Source organism: Eptatretus burgeri, chromosome 3 (genome assembly GCF_056783735.1).
Source record: "Eptatretus burgeri isolate ZD-2024b chromosome 3, Ebu_testis_v1, whole genome shotgun sequence".
In the NCBI taxonomy this organism is placed as follows: Eukaryota; Metazoa; Chordata; class Myxini; order Myxiniformes; family Myxinidae; genus Eptatretus; species Eptatretus burgeri.
Window position 1 is genome coordinate 23,599,669 of NC_140963.1, and position 18,921 is coordinate 23,618,589.

General features: G+C 47.0%; 1 protein-coding gene across 1 annotated transcript in view; it reads right to left on the minus strand.

Moving 5' to 3' along the window:
- LOC147029554 (keratin, type II cytoskeletal 8-like) overlaps window positions 1-9,498 on the minus strand; it is a 67,823-nt gene extending 58,325 nt beyond the window's left edge. Inside the window, exon 1 of the mRNA XM_085872703.1 lies at window positions 9,398-9,498. Coding sequence (XP_085728829.1) covers window positions 9,398-9,406 — 9 coding nt within the window. The 5' untranslated portion in view covers window positions 9,407-9,498. The remainder of the gene's footprint in view (window positions 1-9,397) is intronic.
- Window positions 9,499-18,921: the final 9,423 nt, after the last annotated feature.

The window sequence follows — 18,921 nt, forward strand, 5'->3', positions numbered from 1 at the left end:
ACCGACTAAGTTCAGTGAGTGCGTCACGCATGGCACAAATATTGCGAGAGGGTTCTCCTGTTGGATCATTCCCTGCATCCCGTTGTATTGGCCACTCATATTAGATGCGTTATCGTAAGACTGTTCTCAGCAGTTAGCGATGTCCAATCCAGTGGCTTTCAAAAAATCCAGTAATACCGTCGCTTGCTGGAGTCCAGTGTGTCCTGTGTTGCTCAGAAAGGTCATGAAACGCTCCACTGGAGTCTCGTTCTCGATGTATCGTAGAATAACTGTGAGCTGGTCGATGTGGCTTATGTCAGGAGTAGAATCGACTGACACAGAGAAGTATTTTGCCTCTTTCACACGAGCGACGATGTTATCCAGAACAGATTTTCCCATGATGGAGACTAACTCTTCACATGTCATAGATGATAAGTAGTTGGTGCGGCCACCACCTTGGTTGGCATATTTCTGAATGTGCTGCGCCAAAAATGGATCGTAATCCGCAAGTCATTCCATTAAACCAAGGTAGTTACCATTCGTCCGTGACCCAACAATTTCATCCGATCCATGGAATGCCAGACCACGCTCAGCGAGAAACAATATCACGCTCACACTTCGTTTTAGCACCTCCCTCCAATGGGACGCAATCTCACTTACCTGTTTGACGAGTTGTGTCCACACGACCTGCGGATGTTGCTCTGTCTGACAAGCGGATGATGTTCGCACAATGTACATGCGAACGCTCATGCACCTCGATAGAACGACTGGCATGCTTCCAGTCATTGAATCCTTCCCTGCCCAGGGCAGTAGCGCCTCCAAAGAGCTTGCAAGCGATAAAGTACAGTTTTCCGGTTGATGTGGAGAAGAAAAGCCAGGACCTTTTCACGGACTCTCCGTTTTGTAGTCTACGGTAAAAAAGATTCTTGGAGCAGCAGCGTTTCCTACCTTCAACGAACTGTATGGATGAATCAAAGGGACCAGTCGAATTCTGCAGGGGCTCCAAATCTCGTGATGCCCAGTAGTCGATCATCTCTGACGACGGTCGCTCAGGAGGCCAACATCCAATATCATTGGCAAAGCCAGGTCCACGATCAGTCAGTATATCTCTCGATTCTTCATCTGATGCATGCTCTTCATCAGTGGAACCTTCCGAGATGTTGGGCGAATCTTGACGCGGGGGTTGCATTGCTAAATCCGCTTGTTCTGTCTCTGTTGGTGTTCCAGCCTCCGTCAAGGACGAATCGCCTGTTTGTGCAGGAGTGAAAAACTCTGAGATTTTCTGGGTCTTGTCGACGACGGCCTTGTGTCTTTCATCTTTTTCCTTGGAACGTTTCCGCTTTTGAGCACCACTGTTATATTTCCGTGGAGCCCTGGGTTTGTGCCTGTCATCACCAAAGCCGCTCATTGTGGTTTCTGCAGCTGGTAAGTACCGAGTAACCGAGATATTGTCAGAGTGCACGTGGGACGTACCAGAATCACGAACAACAAGAATTGAAAAGTAGGTTCTGGTAACCTACGGTAAGTCTGCTAATACGGAGGATAACGATGAACAGCGGATCTAGGAAAATATCGTGATCAAACGGTTTGGATGAGACCACGGACTTCTTATAATAACCTGGACCAGCAATGCCATCTACTCGCAGCAGTGAGAAATTAAGTCACTGGAAATGGCTCAGCGGCCAAGTTGCGTTGCCACTCGCTAGTCGCGCGCAATTCAAAAAACCTGTCGATGCATTAAGAATTTTAACTATTTTGCCAGTATTTTGAACCGGTAAACATAAAAATGCCACAGTGAGTGGCGTTCGGATGCAATAATAAGTCTGAGAAGAGCTCCACATGCACCTTTCATCGGTAAGAATGCGATTATTGATGCTTTTTTTTTCTCTTTCAATCGTCAATCTATTTTTAGAGTATTATTTTAAGAAGTTACAATTTAAATGCTAAACGCCAGTATAACAATCTAAATGATGGCAAAGTACAGTCGATAATTTGAAAGAAAATGTAAAAAAACGATATTATCCAGGAATACGCCGGAAATGAGTTTTCCAGGCGTCTAGAATTCAATTTTTTCCCGGAGATTCATTCCCCCCATCGGCCGCCGTGGCTGCGTAAATAGTTGGGCGGGTAGCTCACAGTATTTGTCCATTAGGGGGCACAGGCCCTCCCTATTCCGAGGGTCCTGGCTTCGCGGTCCACCTAACCCGGTTACCCCCAAAATCATTTTGCTTCCTACGCGCCTTAGGGTTAGGGGGTCGTATCTATCTTGATATCAGAAATTTACCTCCACTGATGTCAATTGTAGTACCCATCCTTCCATCCCTTCAAATGCCAATAATCGAAAACGTCATTCGGATCTTTTTTCTTCAGATTCCCTAAGGATGAAAAGTTGTGCAGACATTGGTGTCAGGCGCAGAGAAGGGAACACTTTACACCAACGACCGGTGTGACATTACTTTGTAGTGAACACTTCCTGAACTCTGACTTTGACAGTACGGGCCAGACGAATCAGCTAAAACAAGGCGTCATACCAAGCGTCTTCAAATTTCCACCTCATCTCCAGAAGGTTAGTATACACGATTTATTACAATGGTCTCCACTAAAAAAAATACATATTTATTTGATACAAATATTTATTTGACACATTAAATTGTTTTGAATTTATAACAGTTTTAGAATTGATTTTGGGTGTGAATTCCCAGAAAAACGACCTCCTTTGCTGCCAGGATTTGTCTATGAATTTCTGTACGATTCTGACTGTGTCAGAAGATGCAGGTCGTTTTGTATTTGTGCCCAAAAATTAATTCTAACACATTAATTTTATATATTCATCCACATTCAAAATGTTTATAAAATGAATAAATTCCCACGGAAATCAAATTTAGCGCAAATTTTCAAACTTCATGGACATCCTGTATATGTAATTAAAATAAATGGAATCCTGAATCAGAGTGCTCCAATTGTGATTAAGTGCTCCAATTCTATCAAGCGGTTCGCACTGTATTGAATTTACCACTGAAATTTCCGTGAATTATCAGTTTTCTGTTCACCAGTTAATTCGAAATTTCGATCCGATATTAATTATGTTATTTTCTACACAGAAACCGATACATCGGAAACCACCGCTTGACAGACACCTGGCCCCAGAGCCAGAATTCACAGCTGCGCCAGATTCACCACCAAGGCCGTCGACTTCAGCAGACCACACGTACTGCGCCGATCCGAGTCCCAGTACAATGAAACGGAAGCTGGGTACGGCAACCGAGACCATTGAGAACTTGAGGAAAAAACTGAAGGTTACGCAGCAGAAAACGCGAAGGTTGAAGAAAAAGGTAGATAAATTAAGCTCTGTCGTTGAAGAACTAAAAAACAAAGGGATGGCTTCGGAAAATTGTGTCGAGATACTGAATTCGACATTTTCTGGGGTACCACTGGCGGTTATGAGTCGAATATTAAAGAATCAGGTGAGCGGAAAGAAATCCAGGCAAGAATATGATATTCCTCGACGCATGTCACATGTTAAAGCTTGCAAGGAATTGCCTCGGCACACTGAAGACGATGAGAGACAGTTCTCAGAGGGTCATCTCCTGGAAATATATAGAAAACTTGTATGAACTGAAGAAACAGGAAGGACTACGGTTGGCAAACAAACTTAGTCGGAAACATATCGAATGGAAGACAAATATAATGAAAGTGAATTCGGCTGCTCAAACGCTGAGTTCAAGTGTCGCGGATGCAATAGAGTTCAGCCGCGAAGAGTTGAAACGACCTGAATTTCAAGGGAGTGAGGGAACTTGCATCTTCATCTGCACACTGGATCAACTGTTCGATCTGTTGAACTCCAGGAACCCTTTGGCACGCAACTACAAGGCACCGATGCATCCTGCTCGCGAGGCAGCTTTTTTGCCATTCCTGGAAAAGACGAGTAATTATCTCACGACCTTGACTAATACTTCTGGTCATCTCATGACAAAGACAAGACTTAAAACAGCATTTATTGGGATGCTGACTTGTATCGCAAGCGTTAAAAACCTCTATCTGACATACGTTCAGCCCCAAAATTGATGTTTAAAGTATTTGCTTACATATAACCTCAGCCAGGACCACATCGAGTTGTTCTTTGGAGCCGTCCGTCTAGCATGTGGTGGCAATAACAATCCAACAGCCAGACAGTTTATTGCAGCGTACAAGCGTCTTCTGATGCGGCATGATATCAAAGCCAACAAGGGGAACTGTTCAACCCAGGACGCTACACGCATCCTCACAGCTGAGTCATTCAAAAATATCACTAAGAGGGCTGTCCCAGATAAGACGCAGGATATGCTCATAGCCAGACGCTACGATTTGCAGCTCCGCCAGCCAATGACGAGTCACCACGATTCTGCTGATATTCCACCATTTAACAAACTTTCTGTGTTCCTGGAGTCAGTTGTAACCTATATTGCAGGATATGTGGTTAGGATGGTTAAGCGGACACTCAATGTCAACATTGCTTGCTGGCTCTCACGCAGAATGATAATGTCAATTTACCTGCCAATCGGCTGATTGCTGTTAAAACAAGGGGTGGCCTTACCGTTCCATCATCAAGCGTTGTTCAAGTATGTGAAGCCACTGAGAAATGTGTTAAGAGAATGCTGGCGGTGACAAATGGCAAGATTCCTCGTGATAGTTACCTGAAATCTGCAATCTCTGCATCAGTGTTGGCAGAAGTAGGATCGAGTGCATTTGACTCGCTTAGTGATCACATGTTTGAGACGGAGGCAGACTGTAATTGTGGTGGAGTCTGCGGGCCTATGGGGAAGGGCATGGTGATGTTGCATGGTGGGCGTGATGATGGGAGGTGGCCGTGGGGGTCGGCAAGGGATATGAGGTGTGCACGCCGTCTGAGGCATCGTAGTAATGCTGGAGTCGGCCGGCTCGTGAGTGTACCGAGTACGGAATAAAGGGGAGCCGCGGGCACAGTACGCCCGCGCTCGCACTCGTGCAACACAGCCCGGCTCGACTGTTCCTCCGCTTCGTGTCTGCCTGCTAAGCATCTCCCATTTCAGTACAGTACAGTTGGCGACGAGGATCTGCGGATCGGCGTGTGTAAGGGCGGTTCCAAGCTACGGAGCCAAGTGTCTCACAGAGCATGGCAGAAGGTCGCGGCACGGCACACGGACGTGTACCCGTGTTCGGGGGAGATGAATTCGAGTTGTTTTCTGAACAGTTAGGTTGCTACTTTCGGGCGAATGATGTAGAGGATGAAGAGAAACGCAAGGCGATCTTGCTCGCCTCGCTATCAACGGAGCACTACCGCCTGCTGAGTGATTTGGTGGCTCCAAATAGACCCAGTGATGATGTGCTATCCTTTCAGGACATCGTGGCGAAAATGAAGACCCACTTGGCTCCGGAGAAGTCGTTACATCTCGCGCGGTTCCAGTTCGATCATCTCGCTAAGGGTGGCGAGGAGCGCGTGGCGGACTTCGTGGCACGAGTGAAGCATTCGGCTGTGCCTTGCAAATTCACGGCAGAGGAGCGTCCGACAAGGCTCAGATATCGTTTTATTTCTGGTCTGCGAGACGCAAAGATGGTAGCGGCTATCCTGCGATTAACCGACATCACATTCGACTCGGCGGTCGTGACTGCTTCGTCTGTCGAGCAGACGCTCACGGATGTCCGTGCCATTGCTGGCCAGGACGCAATGAGTAGCTCCAGCTGGAGTATGGCGGCTAATCCCGAAGTCAATGCGGTAACCGCACAAGTGCCGCGAGTCACGCAGCCCGGAGTCCGAGCGGTGGCTCAAGTGCCGCAGGTCGCACGCGCGCCTGGCGGTGCGGGACGAGGGGCACCGCAGCACGGTCGCACCGGGAGCGAAGGGGCACCGCAGCACAGTCGCACCGGGAGCGAGGGGGCACCGCAGCACGGTCGCGCCTGGAGCGAGGGGGCACCGCAGCACGGTCGCACCTGGAGCGAAGGGACTTTCCGCGGCTGCTGGGGGTGTGGGGGTCCGCACCTGCGACAAATGTGCCCGTATAAGAACACCGTGTGTTTGCATTGTCACAAGGTGGGACATTTGAAGTGTGTGTGTCGGATGGCGGGGGCCTCCGTTGGGGTCTTGGATGACGAGGTGCGAGAGGACCCCAGTGACCTGGAGATCGGCCTGCAACCGGGGCCTGACAATGCCGGCGAGCCAGAGCGGGAGATGCAACCACGGTTGAGTCTGTTTTCTGTTGGTTCGGAGATGACGACGCCTTTCACGGTTGAGGTCGAAGTGAATGGCCAACCGACTGTGTTTTGCGTGGATACCGGGGCAGCAGTGTCGGTCATGGATGAGCGGGCGGCTCGTGGTCTTCGCGGTATTCGCCTGGTCAAGACGGCCTTGTCGTTATACACGTACACCGGTGAGGCGATTGCACCGCTTGCGAGGGCCGACGTCTCAGTGCGCTACCGAGATCGACGCGCCCAGCTCTCGGTGTTCGTTGTACGAGGGGAGGGGCCCCCCCTGTTGGGTCGAGACTGGCTGGCGCACCTCGGACTGGGTCTCCGGTTCGTACCTCCAGATGTGCCAGTACTCTCTTCGAGGCCTTCGTCGAGTACCGAGGGCGAGGCTCTGGCGGGCGGCGAGAGCCGTATCAGCTCTCGCGATGAGTTCCCGCGCTTCGCTCGCGATGAGTTCCCGCGCTGTGGCAGGGTTCGTGAGGCAATGCGCGTCGGTGTGGTGCAGGCAGCTTCGACAGGTGACGGTGGGCCCGTGGCGTTGGAGGGAGTCGCGAGTCACAACATCGAGTCGACAACCAAGAAGCGGACTCGTGATGCGGGTTGTGGGTTGTTGTTCATGGCATATGTGCTTTTCCTTGCTCTAGTGATGCAGTTTAATGTTGTTGAAATAAATGCCAGCAGTTCTCGTGTAAAAGTGGATGTGGCGGAGATCAGTCAATGGGAGTTGGATTATGATCAATGTGATGTAGGGGCTTCAGGGGCGGTGGTGGCAAATAAAAAGGTTGAGTTGGCCGTCCACTGTCCCGGGCCGCAGGTAATTGCTTTGTCATGTGCTGGGATTTTATCAAAAAAGCGCGCTGTACGGAAAAATGAATTTGCGATGCTTCGAATATTATTCGTAATGATTTATAACGAGCCTATGATTGCAGTGTGGTTTAGGTGGAGTTGCTCCCGTCTAGCGGCCGTGTGGGTCTCGGAGATCGACTCGGAACCAAGACTGGTGCGCTGGTCGGCGTTACCCCCACCTCTGATTGCGAGCGCAACTCGCTGTGTTCGCTCAAGGCCGTTGGGACGGGCGTTGGCGTCTCAACTGATTGTGGTTCGTGAGTTGTTTTGGCGCATTAAATGCATGCAGCCAGCGGCGCTGTTCAGTGCCCCCGGCCAAGGTCTAAGGCTGGCGCCACGACTTCCAGATAGCAGGCTGCCGGCCTCGGGATGTTTATCTACGTCGGGTCTGCCTGGGGGGAGTGGGCCGGAGGCGTTTGATGGGGCCGGAGGAGGTTGGCTCGAGAGGTCGTTACGACCTTGGCCAGGGTCATGTCAGCATGGGCCGCCTGGGGGCGTTTTTGCTGCATAATGCTGCTGTGCTTCTCATTTTGCTGCTTCATATCGGTAACACGGTCAGACCTGACCTTTGCTGCTCCACTCGCTCGCATCGACACATTATATGATGTGGTGTGCTATTATACTTTGCTATTTTCATTTTATTTCCATGATTATTATACGAAGTCCTTCGTGTTCTGCATGCTTCTTATAATGGTAATCAGTTAATAATCATAGTTTTAGGGGGGAGGAGTGTGGTGGAGTCTACGGGCCTATGGGGAAGGGCATGGTGATGTTGCATGGTGGGCGTGATGATGGGAGGTGGCCGTGGGGGTCGGCAAGGGATATGAGGTGTGCACGCCGTCTGAGGCGTCGTAGTAATGCTGGAGTCGGCCGGCTCGTGAGTGTACCGAGTACGGAATAAAGGGGAGCCGCGGGCACAGTACGCCCGCGCTCGCACTCGTGCAACACAGCCCGGCTCGACTGTTCCTCCGCTTCGTGTCTGCCTGCTAAGCATCTCCCATTTCAGTACAGTACAGTAATCATGTATTTTCTCTCATACAGCACATCTGTGAGTGCTCTACAAAGATTCGTCTTCACCATGTTGTTCGAACCATGAACACTGCATTGAAAGATAAACCCATCAGGAAAAAAATTCAGCAAACTGATCCTATTTGCACATCAATAGTTTACTAACCATTTGCATTGAAGTGTTTCTCCTCGGTTTCGACATATCTTATGTTTCAACCTACTGCGATTATAATAGTTGATCGTCATCTTCTATAGGTCAATGCATATTAAACCAGTCTCATTAGTGTGTAGATTATAGATCATGTTTATTAAGGTTGTCCAATGTCTGTTCAATGTTTTCATGATTGATCAATATATTATAGGCCATACAGGGTAGCTTTAAGCTACTCACATCGGGGGTAGCTTTAAACTACCCACTATGGCCTATAATATATTGATCAATCATGAAAACATTAATGAGACTGGTACTGGTTCAATATGCCTCGACCTAGTACAGAAAGCTACCCTCTATAATATACACATATTAATAGGAGGCCAGAGGTTAGTGTGTAGATTATAGATCATATTTATTAAGGTTGTCCGATGTCTGTTCAATGTTTTGATGATTGGTCAATATATTATTAATTATAGGCCATAAGACCTATTATTATAGGGGGTAGCTGAAAGCTACCGCCTTGTGGCCTATAATAATACAAATATTATAGGCCATAGGGGGCTAGCTATACACATTACATTGATTATCATCAGATCATATGACATATATGATAATCATTCATGAGAATTGTGACACCTCATACTCACTCACCTTATTGATTCGTGCTGCAGAGCTTATATTAGCTTGGTGGTGATGATGGGCGGCGGAGACTGGTGTTAGTGAAATGAAAATCCTCTTCTTATTATTAAGCTGTACAAAATTGTTGTTTCCAGCGAGAAATTCGGCACAAATTAATATATTCAATCTGTGAATTCGGAATGGCAACGCAACATGGCGACTTCAGCCGACCTCTGACTTCAGTCGACAGAGGCCGTTGCTGGTCCAGGTTATTATATCCAGGCCTGGCCTAGTTATTATAAGAAGTCCGTGGGATGAGACGAGACACCGAAGTTCCCTTTCTGCACAATGTTTATTAATATAATGGCACGAATAACGAAAGTCTCGCTCAGCGAGCAAAGACAATATGGCGACGGTTCACTTAAACCAACCGACAAGAAACCGGAAGCTCTCACCGTATACGGTAGGAAAACGCTAAGAAAGTGAGAATTACAGGCTTGCACTACACCAACATGGTATTCATAAATTGCATGAAACATTCATACATATGGTGAAACAGCAAAGACTTTCTAACAAGTATGTTTCACACACCTGGAACATAGAAAGTCACACCGCGTGACTGTGCTGTGCGCGCCAGTAAGCAGGGTACTGACGGCGTTCCCTGCCAGCCGCAGTTTCAGTGTGTACAATACTACCCCTGCCGGCCATGTGCTGTGCTGGCCTGGCCTAGTTTTTTCTCTTTCTAGAAGGCCAGCTTACGGACATACTCCAGAAGTTTCTCCTCCAGAATTCTTGAAGTTTCAATCTGGAAGGCCAGCTGGCCTGGTCTTCTTCTTCTTCTTCTTCTTCTTCTTCTTCTTCTTCTTCTTCTTCTTCTTCTTCTTCTTCTTCTTCTTACAAAACCTTTATATTAGGACTCGGCTCTTTCATATACACGATCCGGATCTCCTTAAATACTAAACACCTGTACACATCCTCGCATTGACGGTGCCTTTTGAGAGAATCTATCATGAACTTTTAAATCGCTCCAATTGGTTCTTCTGACCACGTCCTTGTTAAAGTGGACATCTCTCTGGCTGTCATCAGAGAACCACCTCACCGCCGTCGAGTCTGGCATTTCACTCAAGCCGACTGGCAGGGTCTCCGAGCAGCCATCAAACTTACAGACTGGTCTCCTATCACTACTTTCTCAAACATCAACTCATCCTGGGAATTCTTTCAAAGAAACTTGCTCTCCCTCATGCACAGATTTATCCCCTCTCGTGTTCAGTTGTCTTACCCTTCCTCCCGCCCTTGGTTTACTGAAGCTTGTGGCGAGGCAGTTGTCCTGAAACAACTTGCCTTTGCCTCATGGAAAGCAAACCCAACTGAGGGCAATCTCAGTTCTTTCCACAAAGCTCGGAACAAGTGTGTATCTACCCTCAGGAGAGCCAGAAAACAACATCTTTCTCATCTCAAGTCTGAACTCTCAAACCTCTCTCCCTCCTCAAAATCCTGGTGGCGTTTAATCAAATCTGTTTCTGGTGTATGTTCCCCCTCCATCCCCTCCCTTACCTCAAATGGCCGCACTGCTGATTCCACACGTGATAAAGCTGAATGTCTAAACTCGGTGTTTGCAGCTAAATCTTGTGTCCCAAACCCATCACTATCTCTACCCACTTTACCCAGTCGCACCCAACTGTCCCTGGACTCTGTATCCTTTTCTCCTGACAAGGTGGAGAGCTTGCTTTCAAACCTCGAGTCAGATTCTGCAACCGGTCCAGACGGCATCAGCCCACGTGTCCTCAAAGCCTGCTCTTCTGCTCTTGCTCACCCTCTCTCTGTTCTATTCACCCTCTCATTTTCCCAAGGTCATCTGCCATCTGCTTGGAAATCTGCTAACATCACTGCCCTGCATAAAAAAGGTGCAAAAACAGATCCCTGTAACTACAGACCAATCAGCCTTCTCCCAATCATCAGCAAGGTGATGGAATCCATCATTGCTTCAGACATGAAATCCTTCCTCTTCTCCAATGGCTTGATTTCCAATCATCAATTTGGTTTCAGACCAGGTCACTCTACCCTGGATATGCTGCTACTGCTCTCCCATCAATGGATGGAGGTCCTCAATGCCAGACAGGAAATCCGAGGCGGATCCCTGGACATATCACGTGCTTTTGACACAGTCTGGCACCCTGCCCTACTCACCAAACTCTCTTCCCATGGTATTCAAGGCCATCTCCACTCATGGCTCGCAGACTTCCTCTCCTGTCGCAGTCAACGTGTGGCCCTAAATGGAGTTCTTTCATCCCCTCTTCCTGTGCAGGCTGGAGTTCCTCAAGGTAGCGTTCTGGGCCCTGTTCTTTTTCTGGTTTTCATCAATGATCTCTCGGACTCTCTGGAAAATCCTCTATTTCTCTTTGCCGACGACTCCACCCTCTGCCGTACCATCTGTCATCCCTCAGACCGGCAAGCAGCAGCTTCTTCGCTCACTGCAGATCTGGATAAAATCACAAACTGGTCCAACACGTGGAACATGTCTTTCAATCCACACAAATCTCACACTCTCACTATGTCTCTTCGAAAGGACCGTTTACAAAACCCCCCCATCCACTTTCTCAACAATCCTCTGGAAGAAGTCTTTTCTTTCAAGCTTCTGGGTCTCACTATCTGCCATGACCTTTCCTGGGAAAGTCACATTTCCAACCTTGCCTCAAAAGCCAGACGCCGACTGAGAATCCTCCGTCGTGCAAAGTCCTTCCTCGGCCCTCTTGAGCTCCTGACTACTTACAAAGCTTTTGTCCGTAGCCTGATGGAGTACTGCTCTCCCCTCTGGGCTGGTGCTCCTGCCTCCCACCTTTCTCGACTTCACGCTGTCGAAACCAGGGCTTTTAAGATCATTGGCATCTCCCGCAATGAAGCTGAGTCTTTGGGCCTCTCACTCAATCACCGCAGGTTGGTCGGTGGTCTTTCTGTCTACTACCGACTCCTCTCCAGCCTTGCCCCCCCTGCTCTCTCTGCGATTTGTCCCAACCACATTTCCACAGGGCGCTCAAGGTCCGCCAACAACCCCCTTCTGGTAAAACTACCAAAATCACGAATCACTGCTCATCTTCACTCTTTCATTCCTCTTTTTTCCCGCCTTTGGAATAAACTTCCTCACTCTATTCTTTCCCATTCTTCCCTCCAGGCTTTCAAAACAGCTGTTCACCCACCACCTCTTATCTTCCCCCATCCAAATCCTCGATCTTTTCTACCCCCGATAATCCACCCATGCCCACTTCCTTCAATTCTCCTGCTTTCCTTCCTGAAAGTCCCTGTAATGTCCATCTTCTCCTCCGCCATGTTCCCCGTCCCATCCCCATCCCTCTCCCTTCCACAGTTCACCTGTGTCTGTTCCCCAATGTTTTGTCCCTTCCACTCCCACCCCTCTTGTCTCATGCCTCCTTGCTGTGAGTTGTGTGTTAGCTCTCATACGAGCCTCGACCAAGGTATACAAAAAAAAAAAAAAAAAAAAAAAAAAAAAAAAAAAATATATCCGGACATTTGCTTTAAAGTTTCGAAAAGTTCACGTTACTATTTAAAGATTATTCCATTTAATGTATTGTAAATTCGTAAATACACTATTTATTCCGTAAATACACTATGACGGGTCTCGCTATTGGCTTAATCAAGGCACGTGACGAAATATCGGAAGTTGTTGTTGTTGTTGTTGTTGTTGTTGTTGTTGTTGTTGTTGTTGTTGTTGTTGTTGTTGTTGTTGTTGTTGTTGTTGTTGTTGTTGTTGTTGTTGTTGTTGTTGTTGTTGTTGTTGTTGTTGTTGTTGTTGTTGTTGTTGTTGTTGTTGTTGTTATTTTTATTTTTATTTTGGGGTTTTTTTTAGCCGCAAAACCTTTCCGACGCTGCTCTTGGACACATTTGTCCTTGTTTTTTTATTAAAATGCTAAATGCTTTATATATTTTGTTATTTTGGTATGGGTTAAATCCATCAGTAATTAAATTTTTTTAACACTTGTTTCAGTTAATTTGGGGTATGTGTTGGACATTTATCGCTTTTGCAATGGTTCTGTCCATTGTCCAACCCCCCCCCCCCCCCCACCTTAACGATCCTGGCCTGGTTTGGTTGAGTCCACATTTAAGTTTGATTTCTTTTCATAATAAAACTATTAAATGTTTGACATATTTTAAAATTTTGTGTTGCATGCATCAGCCTCGAGACAAAGTAACTTCATCTCATTGGAATCACCATCATGGCTTCGACAGTTATTGAGGTCGGCCTGGCTACAGTTTTACATTGTTTTTGGAGGAGAACAAGAAGTACAAATTGGCATTTTAGCGATCTCTCATTGTGGTACTTCAGCGATGTACTTTGGTGTCTTTTAAAATCTTGGTAGTTCAGAAAACACTCGATAATAAAAGTTATGGCTTTTAAATGCTTATGACTTCACTCTTTAGGAGTTTATGAGCGAATCATTGTGTACACGTTTGAATCGGCGGCCATTTTATCCCCATATATGGAGTATGATCGTACTCCATGATGGTGCACAGGTAGTGCACATGCCTTGGAAATGTGTAGTCTGGGTTTGATACCGACTTGGCTCTAAACTTGGATTGGTGCTTTCCAGGTTGCAGGGCATTGTATGACAAAGTGTGTCATATCTCGGAGGTATGTCTTGTTAAGCTGGGTGTCCCATCTGTTCGCATGTGTCGGTGGTTGTGACGAATGTGACTGGTTCCTGCTTCGTGTCTTTTCTGAAGAGTCTGTGAGTTAAATTACCGCCACTCTGTCGAAATTACAATACTCCTTCCAGTGCCACCTTCGGTTGAATGTCTCACCGAACCAGCCGTGTTGTGGATACACCTGGCCCAAAAACCTTCCTCGGTCCACCGCGAAGGTCAGCTACTGCAGTGGATTATATATAGTTAGTGGGGTGTCGATAAGGAACAATATTATTTGGGATTTGAAAAAACAAAAATTGATAACATGGAAATGGATTTGTTTCACAAACAAATTGCTGTTTCAACAATTTCAGCACAAACAATGGCCACAGCTCAAAGTGAAACATCTTCTCGGGAGAGACCCCATAAACCTGCCAATATTGCTTTGTGAATGCAGGGAGTTCTCCCACTTTATATTTTTTGGGCCAGGGTTCGAGTTTTGCCACAAGGAGAAGCACTCGAGTTCCTCCCGAGCACCAGATCCTGAGGCCACCGATCATGGATAACTCCGCACGCTGGTGGGTTGTTAAGCAACCACAAACGCTGATTGGTTCTGTCAATCCTGGCAGGGTTTTACAACTTCACGTGCTACCTTACCTGTGGATGGCTGCCCCAAGGGGGGTCTCGTGCCCTCGATGTGCACTTGTGTGGAACTTTCCATATCATGTCAGCCGAGTGGAGCTGTCACCGTCTAACAAGAGCCAGTCGGTGGGGCAAAACATCTCGGTTAACACTACGTGCGGACTACACGCTGGACCAATGGAGGAAAAGACACTACGAACTGGGTGCGTTCATAATGACAGCAATTTATTTATAAAGCGAGGGCAAGGAACGGCATGTTTAACAATAAGCAAAGGTTTTAATACACAGGAATAGATGCAGCAGGGGAAAGCAAGGATTGATGAGGTGCGGCAAAGGAAATGCAAGTATTTACAAAAGAGGACAGTGCAGAGTTGTTCCGAACCTAAAACTTCGACAATCTTATCTTGCAGTAACATTACAGGTGCCATCAGGATCATACCCCGAGGAAAGTTAGAAAGCAAAAAAAAAGAGAGAGAAAGTATGAGGTGTTTGCAACCTCTTTAATAACTAGCACAGCTGATGGGCCCACGCTTCCCAGTCAGTAATAAGGGGAGAGGAGGGAGAAAAACTGAGGGTGTCTACGGTGCATGATTGGAGGGGGTGTGATGAGGTGTGCAGTGACGCAGTGTAATGCGGAGAGAAGGTGTAAACATGTGGGTTACAGGGTTTTGGAAACAAAGAAAAGGTGTGAGAGGAAAGGCCCAATTGTGAGAGTAAGAGGTCTGTTCGTGTAATGACTCAGGGGATAAACCACACTCTGTGTGGCGCCTGGCTCTCCGGTCCATGCGCTCATTCCACTGTACTCCGTGACCCCAAGGACAAGAGAAGAGAGGGCAGGCCAGATGCGAGAGAGAAGAGGGCAGCTGAGAGAACAGAGCCTTCTTTTATAATCCCCCAGCGGGGGTGGAGTTTGGGAGGTGGAAAAGGTGGGCTATGGGCATTTCTCTATGTAGTGTAGTAGATAGTAGAAAAATCGTGCAAATTATGATACAAGCATCAAATTTGGAATTTCTGTTCTGCAGGACTTTCTGATCAAATCTGCCCAATTGGCCATTTGAAAATCCAAATTTTGAAAAATTTGAAAAAAAAAAACAAAAAAACTTCAAAAAAATTTGAAGTCACAGCTGGCTGAAATTCTTGAAGCACAAGTGAACATCCCAGACAGAGAACCAAGGGGAGATGCAGTCATCATTGATGGTTCAGCACTTATCAATGCCCTACCTCCACGCACTTCAAAGATATTTGATGACTATGCTAAAGAAGACATCCCAAAGGTGGAATCCTATAGTGCCAAGTACGAGAAGGTGGATGTAGTGTTTGATGTGTACAAGCAGTCAAGTCTGAAGTCCGAGGCAAGGTCGAAAAGTGGGCAAGGAATCAGAAGAAGAGTGACAGGAACCAGTAAGACCCCAAGTAACTGGAGAAGCTTTCTTCGAGATGACAGCAACAAGACTGAGCTGTTTCACTTCCTTGCGGAAAAGATGTGTGAAGCACAGACAACAAGCACAGTTATTGTCACAAAAGGAGAAGATGCCATTAGCAACACAAGGATGTCATTGGATGCTGTGTCTCCATGTTGTCATGAAGAAGCTGACACTCGAATATTTGTCCACGCCAGGGATGCAACGACGGATGGTAGCAAGTCCATTATCATTAAGGCTAATGACACGGACGTACTAGTCATAGCAATATCTGTACTGCAATCCTTACAGGAACTAGGTCTTGAGAACATGTGGATTGCCTTTGGCCAAGGAGCCAAGGAACGATGGATTCCAGTGCATGAAGTAGTTTCTGCAATTGGGCCTGAGAAAGCTCGAGGGATCCCATACTTCCATGCGTTCACTGGATGTGACGTCGTGTCTGCCTTCTGCGGTAAAGGGAAGAAAACTGCATGGCAGACTTGGAACGTCTTTGATGATGTTTCGGAAACATTCACCAATCTCAACCAGCATCCAACATTGATTCATGATCTTGACTTTTTTGAATTTTTTTTTCTTCAAAATTTGGATTTTCAAATGGCCAATCAGGCAGATTTGATTAGAATCCCCTGGAGAACAAATGTGCCTAATTTGATGCTTGTATCGTCATTTGCACGATTCCTCTCAAAAATTGCTGTTGTCTGCCTCACTAATGCCCCCATTAGCACATGGATGCTCACCATGGCTTTGGCCCCACATGGGTGAGGATTTGGCACTGTAAATGGCTTCAGTCACTCCGAACTCGGTCATGCAACAGAGCTCTGAGGTTAACATGGTGCCGAGGTATTTGGTGGTGTTCTCCGGCCACAAACAAGCACCGGACACCCAATGAGGGCCGCAATTGAGTGGAATGCTCAGGCTATCCAGACGATGCTGAACTGAGCCAAGCGCACACTCGTTCCCTGAGCTAGATGCCAGAATGTCCAGCCCCGAGCATCTATAAGGGCAGGGGCCACTCCCTTGGCTCCTGCCAGTCCAGAAGGAGGTGGTGAACATTGGTTTAGCGATGGCAGTGGCGGTGTTGCGTTGCGATTGTATTACGGCGAGTTAGTGATGGAATGGCGTTTGTCAAGATTGTGACGTCATTGGTGAGCGTAGCCGAGTTTGAGCTGTGGTCCGATGTCGTAATTTTTAGGAAGGCGTCGTGGTGGTTGGAATAATGTTGCTGCATTGTGGTTCGAGTCTGGAGAAGGTTGAAGTGAAGTGTCCGTTTGATAATGGCGCATGGTTTGAATGTGGAAATGAGCGACTCTGTGCTCTGCGTGGATGCATGAGTGAAGGGAAGGTGGTCGTTTAGGAAATAAAAGAAGTGAAAGATGGGAATAAAGTTCTGCCGAAAAGCCCACGCAACGCATTTTGTCCCATAAACACACGAGACATGAGGGAAAGGCGATATCGAACGAATACGAATGACATAACTGTTTCGGGACGCTATATGTTGTGTGCCATATGAGGAAGGGGGGGGGGCTCTCAGATCTACAACAATATATATATATATGATCTGTACTTATTTTTGAAACCTCTCGAATGCATCATGAAGATATCTGTAGTTGTTGAAGGTTATTGCTGGGAAGTGAAAGTTTGTTAACAACTTTTGGAAAACAGCAAGAATGACTCATTCAAAACAATTTGATCCTCAAAACGTGTATATTGTACGAGATTGCTTTCATAAAGTCATATTACAGTTATCAATCGTACAATAGTCTCTGTAATTGATGTGATTTGGTGGTTAATGAGTCCACATTACTGTGTTACCAATCAGTAACTGGTTCCTGTAATTGGAGCAGCAGGTGCTGCAATCGGGTGTGGTTCAAGCTGCCGTTGCTTAGTAACACAACGATTGTACACGTGACGTGTGACATTGTTCAGATGGCACCGATCAGTGTCCACGTGGTGAATGGAAGGAGAGAAAAGTGAGAGTCTGGGGAGAATGGGAGGACATGGGTGACGAGCTTGCAGGAGCTCGGCGATGGACGTGTGATGGAACGTTGGATCACCGAGAGGGATTTTAATATCAAATTATCTGTCATATATTGCATACGTCATAAATGTATGATATGACCTCAATGCAGCGAAGGTTTGCTGAGTCTCACGTTCTGGAAAGCTGTGGTTCCAAAAGGACGACATTGGAACTTGGGTTCACGTTCACCAAATGAAATTTCCACCCGTTCCCACCCCCACCACCCATACCTTTCCCTCAAGATTGATAGCTTGCAGGAGGGAAATTTTTGCAATTATCTGGATTAATAAACTTCATACCATCAGGCAACAAACAGTCATGAAATAACATGAAAAATCCAATCACTGATAGCGATGCAGTGATTGTTAAAACAATGCAGCTCGGCCTCCCTCTGCTTTGATCGTGTCCGCATCGGACCTGTTCAGACCCTTCCTGAACTTGTGGAATGCAGAAGGGATTTGTTTGAGATGACAGGATGGCCTCGAGGTGCACACACTCTCGCTTGGGTTTGAATCCCAACTCAGCTATAAACTGCCATCCTGGTGTTTCACAGGCAGGGCGATTCATCAATGTGTGGTCTGTTAAACTAGGCATTCCGTCTGCCATCATGAGTTGGTGAACGTTAAAGACCCCACGGTGTTGTCCTTCCCTCACCGTGGAGAAAATTCCAAATTCCTGTTCTAACTACTGCCGGGGAAGACGATGGAAAACTATCCTGGATAACCCTTGCTCAAGAAGCTTCTTTGGTAGCACCGATGCACTGTGAAGAGTATGGTGGGAGAGAGAGAGAGAGAGAGAGAGAGAGAGAGAGAGAGAGAGAGAGAGAGAGAGAGAGAAAGAGAGAGAGAGAGAGAGAGAGAGAGAGAGAGAGAGAGAGAGAGAGAGAGAGACACAGAGACACAGAGACACAGAGACACAGAGACACAGAGACACAGAGACACAGAGACACAGAGACACAGAGACACAGAGACACAGAGACACAGAGAGAGAGAGAGAGAGACAGTCAGACATAGAGCAATTTGTACAACTGTGGCTTCCGGTGAATCATTCCCAATCCTTCTGCTTGCTGTTCGATGTTGTTTCATCAAAATTATTTACAGCAACAGCTATACATTGGAACACATCACATCGGTGTACAGGACAGCAGGTATTCCTGCACATTTCGGGGTATTCACAACATAGATTGAGTACAACTTGAACTTGAATGCACGTCACACATGCTCATGTGACTTCGGGTTCCACCAGCACCTGTCAAGCCTTGCCTTCAAGGCTTCTCCTGACGGTGTTTGCACAACATTTGTAGGGGGGAGGTTGGTCCACTCATGGATCTCTTCTTGTACAATTTTAGAAGGTGTCCTCAGGTCGTGGTGCCTCTAGTTGGTGAAAAGAAGGAGTTT